Source organism: Gallinula chloropus, assembly GCF_964237585.1.
Source record: "Gallinula chloropus genome assembly, chromosome: 2".
Lineage (NCBI taxonomy): Eukaryota > Metazoa > Chordata > Aves > Gruiformes > Rallidae > Gallinula > Gallinula chloropus.
The window spans coordinates 100,635,800-100,655,087 of record NC_140086.1 but is presented as its reverse complement, the minus strand read 5'-3'; the positions used below and the strand labels follow the sequence as shown (position 1 = coordinate 100,655,087).

Genomic DNA, 19,288 nt, shown 5'->3' with positions numbered 1-19,288 from the left:
ATTCGGCGGGTACAGATGTGAGAGTGCAGTTTTATTTCTAAAAGGGGATCAGAGCAAAGCCAAGTTTTGGCATAGCTTTGTCCATCCACCTCTCACTTAACTTAAACCCCCATCTTTAGGGTAAAGCAGATGCTTAAGCTGAGGCAAAGGTACTCTTGCCTTCTCATTCAGTCTTTTTTTCACATTTTATAGAATTATAGAACCTTTAAACTGGGAGAAGACCTCTAAGATCATCAGTTCCAACCATCAGTCCAGTCAACTAAACCATGTCCCGAATTGCCACGTCAACACATTTTTTAACACGTCCAGCGGTGGTGACTCCACCACCTCTCTGGGCAGCCTGTTGCAATGCCCCTCTGTCCATGATGAAAGTTTTCCTAATATCCAATTAAACCTCCCCTGATGTGACTTGAGACCATTTCTTCTCATCCTATAGCTAGTTACTTAGGAGAAGAGGCCAACCCCCACCTCACTACAACCTCCTTTCAGGTAGCTGTAGAGAGATAAGGTGTCCCCTCAGCCTTCTCTTCTCCACTCTCAACAACCCCAGTTTCTTCAGCCACTCCAAACCCTTCACCAGCTTCATCGCCAGTGTCTGGACACGCTCCAGCGCCTCAGTGTCTTTTCAGTAGTGAGGGGCCCAAAATGCAACACAGCACTAGAGATGGGGCCTCACAAGTGCTGAGTACAGGGCCACAATCACCAACGTGTGCCCTACCAACATATTTATCCCTGCATCTACATGGCATGCTCCATCTCTGGACAGAGGAAAGGATCAGACTGTGCCTGAAACTCTTCACATGTGGCCAACAAATCTGGAACAGGACAAAGACTTTCTGTTGTTTTCTCCTTGTTGACTACAGGCAACAGCCAAACTACTTAAATGGGCACTACAGCTTTGCTGTGGATAACCACCTCCCTTGAAAAGTCAGCTAGATTATCTTTACACATCTAAGAGAGTGAAGAGATCTGTGCAGGCAAGTCAAACTTTTTCTGTGTGGTGTACTCTGATGTTTGGCTTTCCATCCAATTTTCAGTTCATACTAACCGATTTGGGAAGACTTATAAAACTTGAGACTGTGGCAGAAACCACTTTCTTGCTGTCTAGTATTGATCTAGGATTTTCACAAATGGCAGGAAGTTTCTGGCTGCAGAGCTTCTGTATGCCATCCTTTTCAGTGTCACTTGTGGAGGCCAAAAATGAGGCTGGGGGAACACCAAATTATATATTTGTATGTTTCTTTCTGCTTTAGCGCTCATCTTGCCATATTCCACTGAATGTTTACTTTCATAATACAGTCCTCTTTTCCAGGAGTGGCTTATATTGGCCACCTAAGATCGTCCAGGCCTTCACCAGGTCTCCCACACAATGATGTCCCAATTTTCCCATTTCCCGTTCCACTCGCATTAGCTCTCCGGGCTCATTTCTGTACACATGGTCCCATTTCTATTTCCCAACCACTGTTTGGAAGCTGCCTCCCTAGTAAGTCTGGCTCCTGGGCTCTCATCTCTTCCAGCACAGTCTTCTGGGCTGGTTCCACTCCAACCTGTAGACCAGAAGCTTTTCCAAGAAAACTATCCCCTCTTCTGTCCTGCAAAAAAACCCTACCAAAGCAACCCTAACAACCATCAGACCCATTCTCTGTTCAGCATCGCATAATAGACTGATACAATAAGGACCACGGGGTTAATTAAATTCCCAGGGGCAGGATAAGACTGCTGTTCCCAAGGAGAAGAGGAAGGTGCTGGAGAAAGAGGAGCGTGGCTTAGCATTGCTATTTCACAGCTGGCTGAGCAAGAGCTTGGCTCTGTTCTTCCCAGCCGAAGGAGTAGGGGCAGGAGCCCCAAGGCACAGAGGCTGTCTTGCCAGGTCTTTTTAATCAGTGACAGGAGGAGCAGGAGGAGCTCCTTCCCCTCTCTTGCCTCCTTCTCCTGTCGGGGAAACTCCTCGGGGTGGTGCTTGGTCTCCCGCAACTCTTCTGCTGCTGCAGCTGCCCTGGAAGCCCCCAGACATTCCCAGCAGAGTCTGGACGGCTGCTTTGGTGACAACCTGGGCTCAATTTAATGAGAACGTTCACGTTCACTTGCTATGCTGGCGGCCCGCCAGCATATTTTCTTGAGGCACATAAGAGAGAGGAGGGAAATGGTGATTTTTAACAGCGTTGGGGTTTTTTGGGTGGGTTTTTTTTTTTTTTTTCATTGAGCCAAACCTGACTGGAATTTCATGGATGAAAGAAAAGGCACTTCTCTAGCCCAGGGGCTTTGTCCCTGCCAAATTATAAGGGCCTGCTGCAAACAATGGAGGTGTTAGAGCTTCTAAAAAAATAAAAATGTTGAAAGAATCTTTTATAACGGAAAATATTAGGCAACCTAAATCTCGGGCCAGCTGGTAGCGGGCAGTATAATATAAGCTCTCTGGAGGAGAGCTGTGCAAATAATGGATTTTCAGAATTTCTCTTCTCCCACTCCCCCTCCCCCCCTCCCCCCTCCAAGTTTGAACTATTTTAGCTATTTTCTCCAGCTGAAATTATTTGCCAAATTCAGCCAGTTGCTATATTCTGCTCAAATTTTTCTTTCCTCCATCGACAGGTTTCTTGTAAAAACAAACCCATTCTCCTACCTCCAGCCTGGAATTACAGCCTTTGCCAGTGACACAGTCAGGAAGAAATCTGCCTGTGGTCAGGTCTTTCTTTTTTTGCTACGTTCTTGCCGGAGCTCACCCATTACAGTAACCCAGCTGGCCTGATAGCTGCGCCTGGCAGCGTGCAGGGGAGGTTTTCCGTTAGCTTGCTCCATCCCCGGCTCAGCCTGCGCCGGGCTGAGAGCCCTTGCACAGCGTGGGGCTAGAGGTTCATTAGGTTGCAGTTTTCAGGCTGAGTCTTCACCGGACTCGTGTGTAACGATGATGTTTCTGATGTCAACTGCGGACCAGATGTTGTTGTGTCTCGGTGCTGTGCTGCCGGAGGGGAGAGCTTTGAGGCGACAGAGGCGATGGGAGGCTCTGAGCGCTCAAAGTCACTGATCCCACGGCGTTTCTTGTATCCGTGCAGGTGTTAGCCATGGTGTCCTGGCCAAATCCCATTCTGGCACATCACCAGCTCCGGCAGTTTGCCTACTTAAAATTGCCTCTGTGCTTTTAATTGCAGGAGTTGTTCATCACTTCCCTTCTTCAGCAGCAGATTTGTGCCTTAAAGAGTGGTGGATGTCTCCTGCATCCCTGCCCTGTTGCTACAGGGGATGGTGAAATAATCCATGTGTCCACTGTCTCTGACATCCCTTGGGATAAGCAGCAGCCCCAAGCACAGGGCTGGAGCGGAGTTGCTCCATAGCACCAGGTGAAATGAGAGAGACCCAAGGTGAGACTGCAGCTGGCCTGCCTGTGGTGGTGGGGCACTATGAGCTTATTTAAACAACCTTCCTGAGCCCTAAAATGTGGTTCCAAACTAATGAAATGTGGTTGGTTGGCAGTGGCAGACACTGCCTTACTTTCAGAGGCTGCTTTATGACTGTTAGCATAACATAGCCCTTCTAAAACTTTACCCATTTCTTTTTTTTTTAATTATTATTATTATTATTTTTAAATTATTAAATCTACTCTCAGAGTGGTTGAACCAAATTTTCAAACAGGGTATTCGGGTTTCCTGTTTAGGGCTTTAAGTGCAAGTATATGTTATTACAGAGCTCATAAACTGCAGAGCCAGACAGATAATGTAAGCATCCACATTCCAGACCAGAATGCTGAAAATTTTGCAGGGAAAGAACTATTTAAAAAAAAAAAAATCTCTGGTGGCACTTTAAAGTGAAGCAAAACTCCTAGTGTGAATGGTGGTGGTGGTGGTGGTGTTGCATCTTGGTTGGAGGCTGTTTCTCCGCAGTGAGCCGCAGTCAGTGGGGCCTTTGTTCACGTCTAGCACAGCATAAACGGAGCTGGGCAAACTCTGGCTTGGGTTACGGCCCCACAGCCGCAGGGATTTCCATCAGGGCAGGCTTGGATCCACCGCGCTTAATCGCATCGGCAGAGCAAGGAGGACTCGAGACCACCGGGAACGAAGGCGCTGCGCAGAGCTTCAGTAATGTCTGTAAAGTTCAGCCACATGGGAGCAAAGGAGGGTTAAACCAAAACCTCACATTCAGCGATTTGGCAGTAAACCTTCTGCACAACCAAGGCTGAAATACTATTTTTTTTTCATTGTCCTCACTGCACAGCCACTTGAAACATTGCCTTCCCTTCCCTATTAAATCTGGGAACCGGGGTGCATTCCCTATCCAAAGCCCCGGACAGAAAACTCCTTATGAAGCTTTCTTTTGCTGTTTGAAGTCACGATGGAAACTATACAGAGGAAGGATTGCGCTGTAGCTATGGGCTTTCTAAAATAATTGCTTCATGCATAAATATTGATAGTCAGTGCTGACTTCTATTTTTACACAGCGTAGCTGAAAAATTATACATATAAAACTTACCAAAGAATATCTTCCTAAAATAAGGAGCAAACCCAACCTAAAGTATAAACAGTAATGACAAGGAAAAAACTCAACAAAATAAAACAAGAGGTAACTTGGAGCACGTTCCTTTCTATTTTTTTTCGTTCTTTTATCATTGTTCTATCTGTGACTAAAGCCTCGGCAGGGATTACTTTGGGACTCTTTAAGACTGTGTAAATATGTATCGTTGCTAGGTTGTGAAGCATCCCAGGTCCGTGCGACACAAGCCACACACGTTAGGAGGGTGGGAATAAAGCTCGCGAAGGCCACGGGATCTGACTGAGCAGGGCCTATCTCTCTGTCACAGCAAACCTGACTGCCAGAGAAGGCAGTGGCCTGTAATGGCTGGATTCCTCCTGGTACGAGGTGCAACACCCCTAAGAAGGTGCACCCAATTGTGTGCAGGAGCAAGTGGCAGGGGCACCTGCTTTGGGTAGTATCTGGTCTAGGAACTTGCGAGACGGTAAGACTAGACACCACAGCATTTCTACTAAGTACCTTTGCTCAAATCTTTCTGAATGTGATCACTGTCCCTGCTCTGAGATTTCCTCTTCACCCTGTTCAGTGCCTTCCAGGTTGGGGTCTGGGATATTGCAGTGATGGGAGGACAGGATTTGGCCTCACCAGTTTGGTCCATTTGGGCGGCAGAGAGCCTTCTTGAGCCTAATCAGCTTCACTGGGTGGAGAAAGTCACTAACAGCAACAAACCGGTGAAGATTTGTACACTAAGGTCCCCTTGACTCAGCCTCTGCTGAGTGACTCATGGGTCGCTCTTCTGTTGCCTGCTTGGCAGCGTGTGTTAAAGCCTTTCACTGGCTGCTTCTGGTTTCCCCACTTGCGTACACCCCTGAGCGCTTTGCACCATCCGAAACAAGGCCCCTCTGAAAGCCAGCAGACAGCGTTCTCTCCCTGGATTTGTGTCTCCAGGATTCAAACCAGCAGAAGCCAGAAGAAAGAAATTACGGGATTGCCACCACCGTGCTCCCTGTGGCATGCAGTAAGTCACTGGCCTGCTGAAGGAAGAGGTCCAGACTGGGAAGCCAGCAGGAGTGGGCATGACCCCAGGCACACAAGCTCAGCCAAACATCCCAGGTCAGGTTGGGATGGGCCTTGCAGTGCCAGTAACTAGCATCTATGGGCCTATGTAGCATCTACAAGCCCATGTATGCAGCTGGACAGAGCCTGGAAATCAGCTGGGATAAGGGTGATGTGACTTCACTATCTCTAAAGATCCAAGATGGGACTGGGACACATGAACTTTTTTCTTCCGCGAGGCAGCCGAAGTGCAGTGCCTATCGTGCAGCTACTGCACTAACCCTTTTTTTGATTGCAATAAGCCAGTTGTCTTCTAGTCCCTTTAACCCCTTAGTGCTCCTGGCACAATGTAACTTTGATCATAATGCTCTGGAGAAGCAGGGTTTAAGCCCAATTCTGATCTCACTTACTCTGTCATAATTTAGGACTAACTACAGTTGTACTTGTAGAAGATCAAAACCAGTCCAGTTCCTTTTAATGGGGCAAAATTTGTGCTCTGCATAAAGAGGAAAATAATTAAAGATGTGAACAATAGAGCCAGCTGAAGAAGATTTTTTTTTTTCTCCTCTGAAGTTAATTTTTTTTTGGCTAGCTCTTTAACTAATTGAAAAAAAATAGCATTGTGTGGAAAAATAACCCCAAACCATGGTATACCTGAACATTTGGAATTTTGATGCAAAATTTTATAGAAGAAAACAAAACCTGTAAAATTCACATCTGCTGAAAACAGTACTGATACTGTCTCCAGTGGCAACTCGAATTATAAGGCAGACTATGGCGATGATAGGATGTGTGGTTTCACTTACTGAAGAGCACTGACTGAACTCCATTGAGTAATGATGTCAAGTGGATGCTCAGAAAACAGAACTGAAAAACACTGGTTTTCCTGTCCTGACGAAGAAAGTCAGTGCTAAGGAACACCACCCAGCAGGCAAGATTCCTGTACACAGGCCTGGACGCTACCACGCTCGGTCAACTACAGAGCAACTGGCAGTTCAAAAAGTCCTCCAAGGGTCAGCATCATGCTGTGGCTGCCATCCTGGAGAGTCCAGTTTCAATGCCCACAGCATACAGGATGCCCTGAAGTATGAACCCTCCTATGCTCTTCATGGTTGTCTGGGTTGCTGGGCCCTCAGCAGCTCGCCAGGATGCATGCAAAGCAGGTATGCACAGCAGAGACAGTGAACTAGGGAAGCTGTTGATGCGGTGCCTCAACAAAGTATATTTGTGTGCCAAGCAACAGGGATCCATGGTGGGAAAGGGCAGGAGGAGAGGGGCACCCCAGCCACTGACTGGGTTTATCTTCCAGCTGAGTATTGTTCCACATTAACTGCATGTGTGACCACAGAAGCTTAAACTCGTTCTTTGTCATATTTATGAAGGGTGGCTGTGAAGCACAAAAAATCCTAGAAACAAAGATATTTAGAGTCATAATCGTAGAATCACGGAATGGTATGGCTTGGAAGGGACCTCTGGAGATCATCTAGTCCAACCCCCCCTAAAACAGTATCACCTAGAGCAGCTTGAATAGGATCATGTCCAGGCAGGGATTGAATGTCTCCAGAGAAGGACACTCCACAGTCTCTCTGGGCAGCCTGTCCCAGGGCTCTGCCACCCTCAGAGTGAAGTTTCTCCTCGTGTTCAGCTGGAGCTTCCTGTTCAGTTGCCGGGCTCCACTGAACAGTCTGGCATAGTACAGGCCAATGCAGTGTCACATGACTCACCAGATTTGGTAAACCAGAGGCTTTATGTGCAGTCAGCCCCTCCAAGGTGATTAAAGAGAGGCCCAAAGAGACCAAAATCTTGATTTCTTGGATCAGAGTTCCAAGAGGTTTTTGACCAAGTACCATGCCAGCTGCCAGGTCCATGCTGTTTCTCCAGCAGCTCAGTAGCACCAGGCAGTGTCTATGGGAGCCAGTGGTGGGAGAGGTCCCCTGCACTGGGTGGCTGACATGGGTATACTTCTGCTCTTCTAAGAAGTGCCCTCAAACTGGGGATGCTTGACTGAGGTGGCCACAAGAGTCCAGATAAAGCACTAGCATGTGAAACCACAAACCCCAGGGCCAGCCTGCCTCAGTGTCTTCCCTTTCCACTCAGCAGTTCAGACACATTACGCTGATAAAGATCTGCCGAGAAAGCAAAGGCCCTTCTGTGCTTCCCATCACCCAGCAGGCCCGGTGGGGTGGGCTGGGCTGGGAGCTCTGCTCTGCAAGACCACCCTGTAGCGGCGCTGGGACTGAAGTGGGTCAGCGGGCAGTGTGTGGTGTTGTTTGCTGCCCTACACTGCCTAGCCCTGGCTGTGAGGAGAGGAAATGCTGGGGTTGTCGGGCAGCCGCAGGACTGGTCAGCAGCAGCGATAAGCAGTGTGCTGTCACCGCGCTTGGCTCAGACAGCACTATTGGCTCACCAGAGGTGCATGGGCTTTGGCCACGAAAACACGTGAGGGCTGCTCTGTCTTCTATGAGGAGGTATTTAACGTTGTTAGTCGGCCAAGCACACTGCTGAACTCTTCAGGCCTGTAAATCTCACGCGGGCCGCATGCATGTGAACCACAAACGTAACAATCATTTTCCATTATTATTTTTAGCAGCAAGTTTTACTTCTCTACTTATCTTCTGGTACACCCACGTATTTTAGAAGGGGTTGCGTAGACCAAAATATTTTTACTGGATCTAAGCTTTTCTTGTGCTCCTTAACTGCATGGCAACCTGCTTCACCGGTACATCCTGCTAACGCAGTGCTTCCTGGGGCTCTCGGCTGCCGGCTGCAAGCTGCTAAGGGCAGCAGCCTTCCCTGCAAGCTGGGATGACTTCTAGAGACACCCTAGTACCCCAAGCAGTGCCCGGGGTCTTTGATGCCTGCTACCTTCCTCAAAGTGAGATGGTTGTTGGTATTTAATAATCGCATGAATGTTGCAGTGATGATCTGCAATGAAAGTGGCGCTGGGTATGGGCCAGGTACTTCACCGCTGTGTGTTCAGCAGGCACTTAGTGCTGTGAGGAGAGCAGCACCTGGCTCCCGTCCCATCCCTCCAGCAAGCACCCACATGTTCACGCTCCACAAGTCAAACCCCGAAACTACTGACTTTCTAAATTGTGAGAGTATTCTGATCTTGTTCATCACTTCTGAAAACGACTTTCTGAAGCATCGATGGCAACACATGCTGCAGAGGAAACTAAACCAGAAAATCCTACACCAGTCTCTGCCTTTATATAGATGCTCAGATTTCATTTGCATGGCCAAGGTCAGCAGAAGTCATGTGAGTGGCTGCACCAGAGCGCCAGAAAACACCCTCCTTCTACCAGAGGCAATTTCCTGCCAAAGGGATGGTTTTGCTCCTGTAGATGAGGGACATGGAAATGGTGCCAGGGTTCCACCCCACAGCTCCTCTGCCCAGACCATACTGTACAGTTGGAAAGTTAAAGAGAAAAGATGAGCTTTCATACACCCACCTGCACAGACTCATCCCGGGAGTCAGGCAGAGCTCACTTCTGCCCACGCACTGCCACTGCTGTGAAGCCTTGGTCCTGAAGCCCCTTCACCCCTGTTCCCCCATGACACTGGGTGGAGAAACCACCATAAACCCGGTCTAATCACTCTGACTGGCATGGACCTGAAGGAAGGTGGTGGGTGGTCTGCCTGGAGGATGTCCCAGAAGCGCACTGGCACTGGCACAGGGTTTGTTTCCACAAGCGCACTGAAGTGGGGCTGCTCTCAGTCCACACCTAGCCAGGCCTGCACTTGCCCCTAGCTGGGTCAGCATGGCCAGGGCCCCATGGTCTGTGCTGCGGTGAGTCAGGAAGGAAAAGCCCATGCTTTCTCTGCAGCATTGCCAGGAGGGAAAGGCCCCGGGCTCCTGCTGCCTTGCCAGCAACCATATTAGTACCATGCAGTGCTTTTCCTCTTCCCTCTGGCTCTCCTGCTCTGTACCCCCCAGGATGTTTTGTTTTTTTTTTTTGCAACACCATTACTGCCACTAAATTATGGGGTCACAATCCATGGCAGGGGACAGAACTTTATTAAGGGCAGGGCAGCTGCAGTGGGGCAGAGCAAGAGGCTCGGTGCCCCTTCCTGGCACTCCCCATCTGGCCTTGGGAACTCAGTCCTTCACGAGGTCCCTTTTGAGATAAAGCCATTCTGTCACCAGCAACAAACTCTGTCCCAGCTGGCATCTCAGCCTCCTGCTTCTGGGTATGTTGCAAGGAACTTGTCAGCATCTTAGTCTTTTCTTGCTGCAAGGTACTTTTCCGGGAGCTCGCTGCTGGGCTGGAGGCATCCTGGTACGCCAGAGGAGCGTCACAGTGCCTGTGCCTGGCAAGGAAAGCTGTCCTGTGTGGAAGGTATGGGTGTAACTCATTCAATACACCAAAAGGTGCATGCTCAATTTAGTGTCATCATCTGATTAAGGCAGATCTGTTTTATAGGATAAAGTATATAAGGAGCTTACAGTAACAAATATAATAAAAAGAAGAGGTTGCCAGAAGGATGGAAGCAGTGGGCTGGATCACCTTGGCCCAGCCAGGAGCCCTGGAAGGGGGCCAGGGAGGCAAGAAAGATCCATGAGGAGTTTCCTGCAAAGAAACCATTCAAAAAACTGGGCAGAAGCAGTATGCATGTGATGCCTGTGCAGCTCTGCTTGGGTGGAGGGGAAGCCATCATCTGGGAAAGCAGCCCAGCCCAGAGATTTGGAGGGGAGGTGAAGAGGAAAAAAGGTGCAGTTTGGATCAACCTGACCTAAAATAATGTGGTTTCTATTTTCTAAGCAAAAATAAAATTATAAATAAAACCCCACCCCAAAAATGCAAGGAGAGCAAAAGCTTCCCTGCTGGAGCAGTTAAAAAAATTCCTGCCACGCACTGAAATATTTTCTGGGGAGGTCCAGGGCTCTGCTCACCCCCAGTTACATGGAACTGGTGTCACTGGAATTTCCCCTGGCTGGATGTGACAACCACCACATTGAATTTTGGGATCCCTCACCATGGGTGTTCTTGGAGATTCCACACCTTAGAATTGAGTTTGTAAATTTCACCAGTGTAGAGCCAAAAAATGCATCTGAAAATGCTCCTGGGAGCTCCTGATGGGGCAGACAAACAAACTCTCAGCTGGTGAGTCCTCAGCTACGCCCCTGTCCTGGCCAGCATGATGACTGGGGGGGGGGGGGGGGGGGGGAGGTGAGGAGTGGTCCTGGAGCTGGCAGAAACCGCTGTGAGGAAGCCAAGAAAGCGACTCCAGCTGAGGCCAACCCACATTCAGTTCAGGTGCCAAGGGCTTGCTTACAAACGGCTTCAGTATCACGGGCATGCGGTGGCCCAAACCTGTCTGGGCAGGGGGAGCAATGGCTGGGGGAGATGCCTGCAACAGCTGTGTGCACTGCCCACTGCGCAGGGAGACCAGTGAAGTCAAGTCATTGACCTAGCCATTGGGCTGAGAGTAATCCCTGGGCCAGGACAGCTTTGCCCACCGGTACCCATACGCAGTGTTTGGAGAGGTTATTTTTGACCCAAAAGTCCTCCGTCAGCGGTGCTGGAAACAGGCTGGGTACAGGAGCTGCGGGTGTGAAACTAATTCAGAAGAGGTGCTGGAAACTGATGCTGATGGCGTATTTGGAAACTCTTTCCCCGAGCTGAGAAAAAAAAAAAGAGAAAAAAGGGATTTCCTAAAACGACTGCAAATGAATTTGCCACATCTGCGAAGAGCGGCTTGCGGGCTGCCTGTCCCTGAAAGTAGCTCAGGAAGCGCTGCAGTCAGCAACTCTGCAGCTTAAATGACAAAAGCTAACGTGCCTATGGGTGATAGCAAGTGCCAGGTATACTACCAGTCGCCTTAAATCCCGAAAGCGCAACCATTTCAATTGTTAAAGCTCCTCTAGTTTGCACAGTCCAAAAATACAGCCTCTTTGGCCAAAAAAAAGCTGGTTTTGGAATCAAGAATGGCTTGTAATTAAAGCCAACAGTACGAGGATCTGTAACTGATCTGCTCTGAACAAATTATTTGGCTACCTGAAAATCCTTTTTATTTTTTTGGAAGGAGGCACAAGGAAGAGAAACGTTGACTTGCTGAGAAAGATGAAACAATATGGGCAAATCAAAGTGGGCAAACGCCTGACCTCTGTATTGGGCAAGCGTGTGAAAAGGTGGAGAAGATGAGCACTCGCTTCAGCTTGGTGAGCGGTCTGGTCACTGCTTATGACATGAAATGAGGCCATTTGTTTAAAAAAAAAAGAGCTACAAAGATCTTATGTCATTGCCTTTAACACTGCTCTGTAGTATACTTGATGAGAGGGCTTTTTTATTTTTACTGAGACAAATTCAATAGATTTACAGCGATGAACGCAATAAAGCTACACACATGGTACAGGAAAGCCTAGCTTCAAGGCAGCACAGCCCTGTCCAAGGAGCTTAACTCCTTGAAATTTGCCATTTTCGGCTGGAAAGGAAAAATCTCAAAAGGCAGGACTCCAGCAGGGCTCTTTAGTCAAGCAGTACCAGATGGATGTGTGGGATTCACCTTCCGCTTCGGTTATGAATGGAAGTAGCCAGCAAGGAGCTTGCTGTAGGCTATTTTGCCTGAAGGAGTCCAGCCAAGGTGTGGCTAATGCAGCCATACTGGGTTCTGCTGTGCTTTGAGGAGGGGATGGGTGGGAATGAGAGGGAAAGGCAGCCAGGCAGCAGAGTGACTGGAGTATGTCGCGTGGATGAATTCAGTTTGTGACCAGACGTTTCGCTTTGGTACAGAACGATTCCAGGGTCTCTGGGAGACACGGGGAATTTGTGACCGGACTCTCAGTATTTCCCTTTTTTCTTTTTCCAGGAACCTCACCAACAATGTGGCTCACGCCGTCCACGTGAGGAGTAAATATCACTGTTTCCACCCCCAGACAGGGAAGCAAAGAGCGCTTTCAGTGACCTCCAACAACCAGGGCCGTGTCTGGGTTTTAATGGGCTGGGAGCATCTGCCTCCCCTTAAGTTGCAGGGGATTTAGTAGCAGCCCCAGGGAAACCCGGTGCGACAGCCAGCAGGGTGGGTCACCCTGGACTCGGGAAGACAAACCCCAGGCAGAGAAAGGTCTTCATTCAACAAGCGCTTAAACGTGGGTTTGTGAACTGTGTTGAAACACTTACCGACAGCCAGGCGGCCGTGGTAGCCATGCTGCTGTGCTTGCACACCTCCTGACTTCCCTCTGGCCTAGAAAAATTGAAGCAGCTCAGGTTTTTCCTGTGTTTCCTTGTGATTTGGCCCATCAGGTGTCACGTGCTGGTACATACAAAGGCACCACCTGATGAGGTGACCAGAAACCCAGACCTGAGTTAAGCCCAGCTTTGACAAAGCTGACACCCTCCCGTCGCCCCTTGTCCTTTGGGGCAGAGCAGCGGGGGGACTCATGGGGTAGGTAGGACCCGTCAGGCAGATCCATCACACATAAGGCCACCCCGTTCTGCCAGGCTGTGGGCAGCAGAGCTACAAAAGCCTCCAGCCTAACAAAGATGTCCCTGTGTTACCTACCACGCCGAAGACCACAGATCCAAAGCCTACCCTTAGCAGTCCTGTGCATGGCAGAAACAGTTCCGCAGGGAGCAAAAGCAACAGCTGCCCAAGCAATGCATACAGATGTGAGTACTCTGTTGCATTAGTAAGGTAGTTTGTTTCCCCACTTGAAACTCACCCACAGGGCTCTTTTTAATTCCTGGCAAAAGTATTTTTGAACACACTTATGAAGACTATGCTCACGTTCAGGGTGCTATGGCTTGTTTTCAAAAAGGGATGATGAAAACCATTGTCATAAACTGACAGCAACAACCATAACACATGTACAAAAACAAGATAGCAGTCTCATACGGGAAATATTTCTGCTTTCATTTTTATTTTATGAATACATATACAAGAGATGCATAATCTTCCATTATCCAGGCTTAAAAGTAACAGGTTGGTTTGTTGTTTTGGTTTGTTGTTGTTTGGTTTTGTTTTGTTGGTTTTTTTTTCAAAATAGCTTAAAAGAGGAAAATAAAAATAAGAATGAAGGAGGTGCAACACATCCAAACCATACAGTTGAAAAACTTGCTAAAATTACTGCTGAAATGTGAACACGTGGAGGGTGTGTGTGTGGGGGGGGTATGTGGGGGTGTGTGCATCATTGTCCTGTATTGTAAAAGCCTCACCCAAGGTATTTATGTGTATGAATAAAAAAAAAAAGGCTTTGGCATAACCAGCAATTCCTCCATGCACACTTTGTTGACATTTCTGAAATACTGAGAGAATAAAATTTTAGAATTATATCATATATAATTTTCTCTCCTTGGCAGCGACGTCTTTAAAAGCAGGGGGTGGGGGTGGGGAATGAAGAAGAGTCTGTTGACAAGAGACTTTCCTTCCATACTAAGATGGTTATATTCGCAGGATGCAGCAGGATGCAAACAGCTTCAAATAGAAGAGATTGATATATATATATATATTTATATATATATGTATGTATATAACGTAAAAATGCTTATTTTATATGAGACAGGAAGATTTGTCAAGATAACATAAAATGAACCACTCTAAGACTAGCTTCCAGCAAAACATTTTGCTTTATTGGTTCTATTTCCTAGCTACAAGTCGAGCCGACATCTGTCAAGCTGTTTAACTTTTCATATGGCAGTCTATAAGAAATGTTTCATGCAACGTCTACAGTGCTAAATACAGAGTAAATAACTGGGATTAAACAGGTGAGGGGTAACAGGCTATCATAAGGACCAGTAACAGCGTATTATGTACACGGAGCCATATTATATTCTCATGTCTTCACAGTAATGTGCAAATGTGACAAATATGGCTTTTTTTAAAAAAATCTTTTTTTTTTTTCTTTCCTCTCCCCTTCCCCTAAAGAAAGTAAGACGTAATTATACAGAATAATGTTTTAACACGCTTAGGAGGATTTCACCTTTCAGTGAAACCTGTTCAGTCTTCACTGCACTGGGGGTTAGGGAGCCACCCCAGCACGGAGGTGTAGTTCGGGTCTATTTCCAGAAGGGGGCACAGATTCCTAAGGCACAATATTAATGTTAAAACCGTTTTTAATTTAAGTCATGCTATTTTATTTTTTTTGTTTTGTTTCTGTTTGGGTTTTTTTTTTTTCCCTTTTTGTTGTTGGTTTTTGGTTATATGAAATAATAGGTTGCTGCTAGTTATAGTATAATAAGCGGCTGATTGTAAAAATTACAATGTTAAAGGCTACACTACATGCCTACCTGTAGCTCCAGAAACATTAGCTAATCTGAAAACACACTATACAGCGCTGCATTATTAAACCTTTGTGGGTTTTTTGGTAATATCCTTTTCCATACATGTAGCAGAGAGTTATAAGGCTTCTGCGGAATAATAACATTATAACTGAACAAATATTTTACACTCTTCCATAATGGTATTTACAGTTACTATAACTCATATTCTGTCATTTGGTAAATAACATGTATCTTGTATGCATCCTTCTTGCCTATCTAAAGTGCTTGCTTAACTGCATGAGGAAAGAAAATGCATACCTGCTTTAGGTGCAGCAAACCCTCAGGAGAAGTAGCTGAAATATTCATTGTGGATCTGAAATGCATTCTCAGAAATTGAAATTATTGCTAAATTCAGTGCCCTCACTAGGCAATCATCTATATTATTTGTCATATATAAATATATGCATATATACTAGTATGTATGTACATGCATACACATTCATCTATCATGTAAAAGATAGATTTCCATTTTTTTGTCCATCAACCTTTTTTTTTTTCTATTTTATTTTGTGCTATTCAACTCACTTGTGCTATGACTGAAGCTGGATTAAAATCAAAAATCTTAACATGCTACTACTAACAACCCTATGATTCATTAGCACATAATAAAGACAATATGCAAAAAGAAAGCTGAGATGATGACAAATCAGGAGGCTTTTGAAATGCACTGAGAATAAGGCAACAGGCTGTACATTACAGCAGAGGAAAAGCTGAAGAAATTCTGGAATTCCTACACGCATCTTACTGGAGCAGGGATTGCTCTCCCTACTTTGCTGCAGAGTCCTAGGCTTTTTTGTTTTTTGCTTTTTTTTTTCCCAATATCACTCTCCAGAATGCAAGCTCTATAGTTTCTGCACCTACCAACACTTTAAATGGTAGCAAATCCAAAGCTTATTAAAAATGCCCTGATGCCACAACCTGGTAAAATAAGGCACTTCCAGGGCTGTAATTCCAGCGGTGCCATGCCAAAAAGATCAGCACTGGGAAGAAGCACTCGGGTTTTGCTGAGTTTCCTAGTTTTGTCCCATGAAACGCGCCGTCTCGGAGCATCCTCCCTCCTTTCCTTTGAGATGATTTTCTTCGAAGAAGCGGTTCCTCCAGCCGAAGTCGAGGAGCTGCTTCTTTGTTAAGCAAGAGGTAAATCTTCAGTTCCTGACATTCAGTAAGGTGGAAGATCAGAGTGGTACCAGGCAACGGCTTCAGTCTGTTCGGTCTCTCTCCACGCCAGCTGACACGCCAGCTAAGTCAAAAGCATGTGAGGCTTTCACACTCGGCCCGCACTGAAAGCTATGAATGGACATTGGTGCTGGAAAGGTCGTTCCTTATAATTTCATTTACTGCAAAGAAAGAACAACAAGAGAAAAAAAGAGTCGATTAGCACCCCACTGCCACGGGTGGACCTCTTCAGCACACAGCCCCCCCACCCCCAACTGGTATCCGCTCCTTGGCAGCTTCAGTACGGCTCTGAACAGTAAGCATAACGTAACGAGACAGCTTGTACAGGTTGATCACAGTGCAAACCAGCAGGATTAACCGAGGTTATTAACATGCCAAGTGCTGTGTAAAACCAGGCATCGCAACAACACCAGCATCCCGGACCATCCTTGATCGCATCAGACATATTTAACATTCGAGGTCGGCTGCAGGTAACACGTTTCATTTGCTCTAGAACTGGCTCAGAAAGGAAAAGGAAAAGCAAAGAGAACCACAGGAAATCTTAGAATAATCTACCCCTCCTCTAAAAAGAGCTGGTTGGAAAGTATGTTAGCCGGGGTAAGTACTGGTGGCAGAAAGCTGCCAGCCAATGGACATGGGTACGTGCAGCTGCAACGCCAAGGTAGAATGTGACTTCACACCCTGACTGTTCTTCCGCTGAGGGACAATATTTGGAGAAGAGAAAAAAAGCAGAAACGAAACCACCACATGCTTGCCCATTCCCTGGAGCTGGTAAACGCATTTAAGTATCTACCCTCCTTCTGTGGTGACCAACACATGTGGCCATGCAGCCTTCGCTCCTCTCCACACAGGCGGATGGGAGGGATGAGCAAGTTAAAACGTTTACCATGAAGCAGAGGAAAGAATAAACAAGGCCTGGTATCTCAGCATCAGTCAGTCATACTGCATCTCCACTGATAAAGCGGTGTTTTCTTTATTCACGAGCCTTCTTTCGTTCTTCTCCCCCTCCCTTGCAGATCATCAAGCAATACAGTTTCCCACACTCCAATTATGTCCATTTATCAGCTTGTGATTTTTGGCAGATGGACAGGAAATGACTGAACCTGGCAAAGGCCATCTACAGTGGACTATACAACATCCCTTTTATTTCCACCCCACCTCCCTGCAGCAACTGCCACCACCTGATTTACATGAAGATAGACAAAATGCCATCAGCACGGCCATCAGCGCGTCTGAGTTTCCTGAACATTGCTGGGAGTGGGAAACACATGCCCACGTCATGGGAGCACCACGGAAAAGCCCGCATTTTCCTTTCCTCGTGGGCTGCTGTTCACAGCCATCCAGAGAGATAACTTCATGGTTTTTACTGGAAAGGACCAAGCCTGTCTAAAACCAACTTCCTGAAGCAATTAGGGTGGGGTTTTTGTTTTTTTTTTTTTGGTTGGTTGGTTGTTTTGTTGGGGTTTGTTTTTGTTGGGGTTTTTTTTGGGTTTTGTTGGTTGCCTTTTTTTCTGCAGACCTACTGCCCATTTAGTAATTGCAGCACATGAATCAGTCAGGATTTGTGTCACTGGTCCCAGCCACTGAAACCACTTCTACCAATGGATACACACACCATACTTGAGAAGGGCAACATCATCTGTACTTTTAGCTACCTGTTTATGGCAGCAAACTAAGAGTGGTATGGAAATGAGATGAGAAGACAAAGCAGTTCTTTCTCTCGTGAGTGCCATGGAGTTCATCTTCAATATTACGGAACAGCAGTGACAAATCCAAGCAGCAGGCCCTGCTCTGTGGCAATGACTGCCCTGCCTGCATGCATGACTCCCAACAGCTTTCAGGACTCAGCCTCTGGTTTCGGCACAAACAGTGCACCTTTCTGTGGGATGATTTTTCCATGATGCTTTTGTAAAGATAGTTTCTTTGATAAACTTCTCAAAGCAACACTGGGTACGCAGCAAAAACACAAAGTGGTGTCTTGGTGCTGAGTGTGACAATGAAAACAAACCTCATATGGGCTAGACAGTGTCACAGCTTTCCTAACTTTCCCTCAAAGCTTCTGTTACATCACACAGAATTAAGGTACTGCTGAAGGCAGTCCTTGGTCTTTGTACAGTTTGTGCTTAGAAACATTAAGATTCATTGTGAATCTTTGCAGTGCTTCTGTAAAATGTGAATGGAAGCATCATCAGTATCCCACAGATGGGGACAGGTGGGTGGAAAAGTGGAGGAGCTCCCCATCTCAGTGGGGATTAGCACTCACCTAGCTTGAATCTCAGACTAATGCTTCAGCACATGCTAACGGATCTTGCTTGATTCGTTCATTCAGTAAAAGTTTCAGAAGCAACATCTGCCAGCCCATGCTTTCCCTTATTTATTTACTTATTTCCCCATTTAGTGAAAGTACTTTGGAAGCAACATGATGACATGAAGGTCTATGAGCCAAAGGTCCATCTCCAAAAGCAGCTTAGGCACTCAGAGGTGGCCTCTCCAGCCACAGGAGGTACCTTCAGCTGAATCCTCAGTCACTGAAGCGCTGCAAGACGCATGGCTTACCATGTGATTTGTCCTTTCAGCTGGAAGCCAACTTGCCTTGGCTTAGCCCACAGTCCTTTGGTCCCACTCTCTCCAGCTCCCAACAGCCAAACCAACCTGGTAACACTCACAATTTTATTATTGACCCCCAACAGGGTACATATTAGACCTTCTGCTTTATTGCTGGTTTTTATTACATTACTTTCTTAACAGAGGTAGACCTCTGCTACCTTGATGAAGTAGAAGTCTAGTGTCCTCATGTAACAACATCTGAGAGCTGTTCAACTAGACAATGCCAGCACGGACTCAGGAGACAACCAAACCTCGACCAAAGTGCAACCGCTGCCACCAGATCTCACAATCAAACATGGCCAAAACCATGGAGATGGTGTTCGACATCTCTCTCATCCATGGGGGCCCACAGGCAGCATGGCTCAGACACAGGTCTCTCTGTTTCACTGTCACTCGCACCCCTTTACCCACCGCAATGTCGAGAACGCAAAAATTCCCAATAACGCAGTGGAAAAAACCCAGAGAGAGGGACGAGGGTGCATGCAGAAGGCCCAGGTGGGGCAAGACGTGATCCAGCAGAGCAGCTGATCTTGTAGAGGCCAGACCGCTGGCGGAGAGGACTAAACACGAGAGCTGAAAGGGGAAGTGTGCAGAGAGCGGGCTTTCCCGGGCTGCCCGCCGCAGCACCTGAGGTGGGAAGGAAAACCCTCCGGCCGGTGGGAACAGGAGGAAACCAGACATCAAGCACATGTGACGTGTGCTGGGTGATGCTTGGGGGTTCAGCTAGA

At 47.0% G+C, this 19,288-nt stretch overlaps 1 protein-coding gene across 3 annotated transcripts in view; it reads right to left on the bottom strand.

Moving 5' to 3' along the window:
- Positions 1-13,410: 13,410 nt before the first annotated feature.
- Positions 13,411-19,288, bottom strand: part of NFATC1 (nuclear factor of activated T cells 1) — a 115,478-nt gene continuing 109,600 nt past the window's right edge. For all 3 annotated transcript variants that reach the window (XM_084260159.1, XM_084260160.1, XM_084260162.1), the window contains one exon: positions 13,411-16,114. In XM_084260159.1, the coding sequence (XP_084116285.1) occupies positions 16,065-16,114 (50 nt within the window). In that variant the 3' untranslated portion in view covers positions 13,411-16,064. The remainder of the gene's footprint in view (positions 16,115-19,288) is intronic.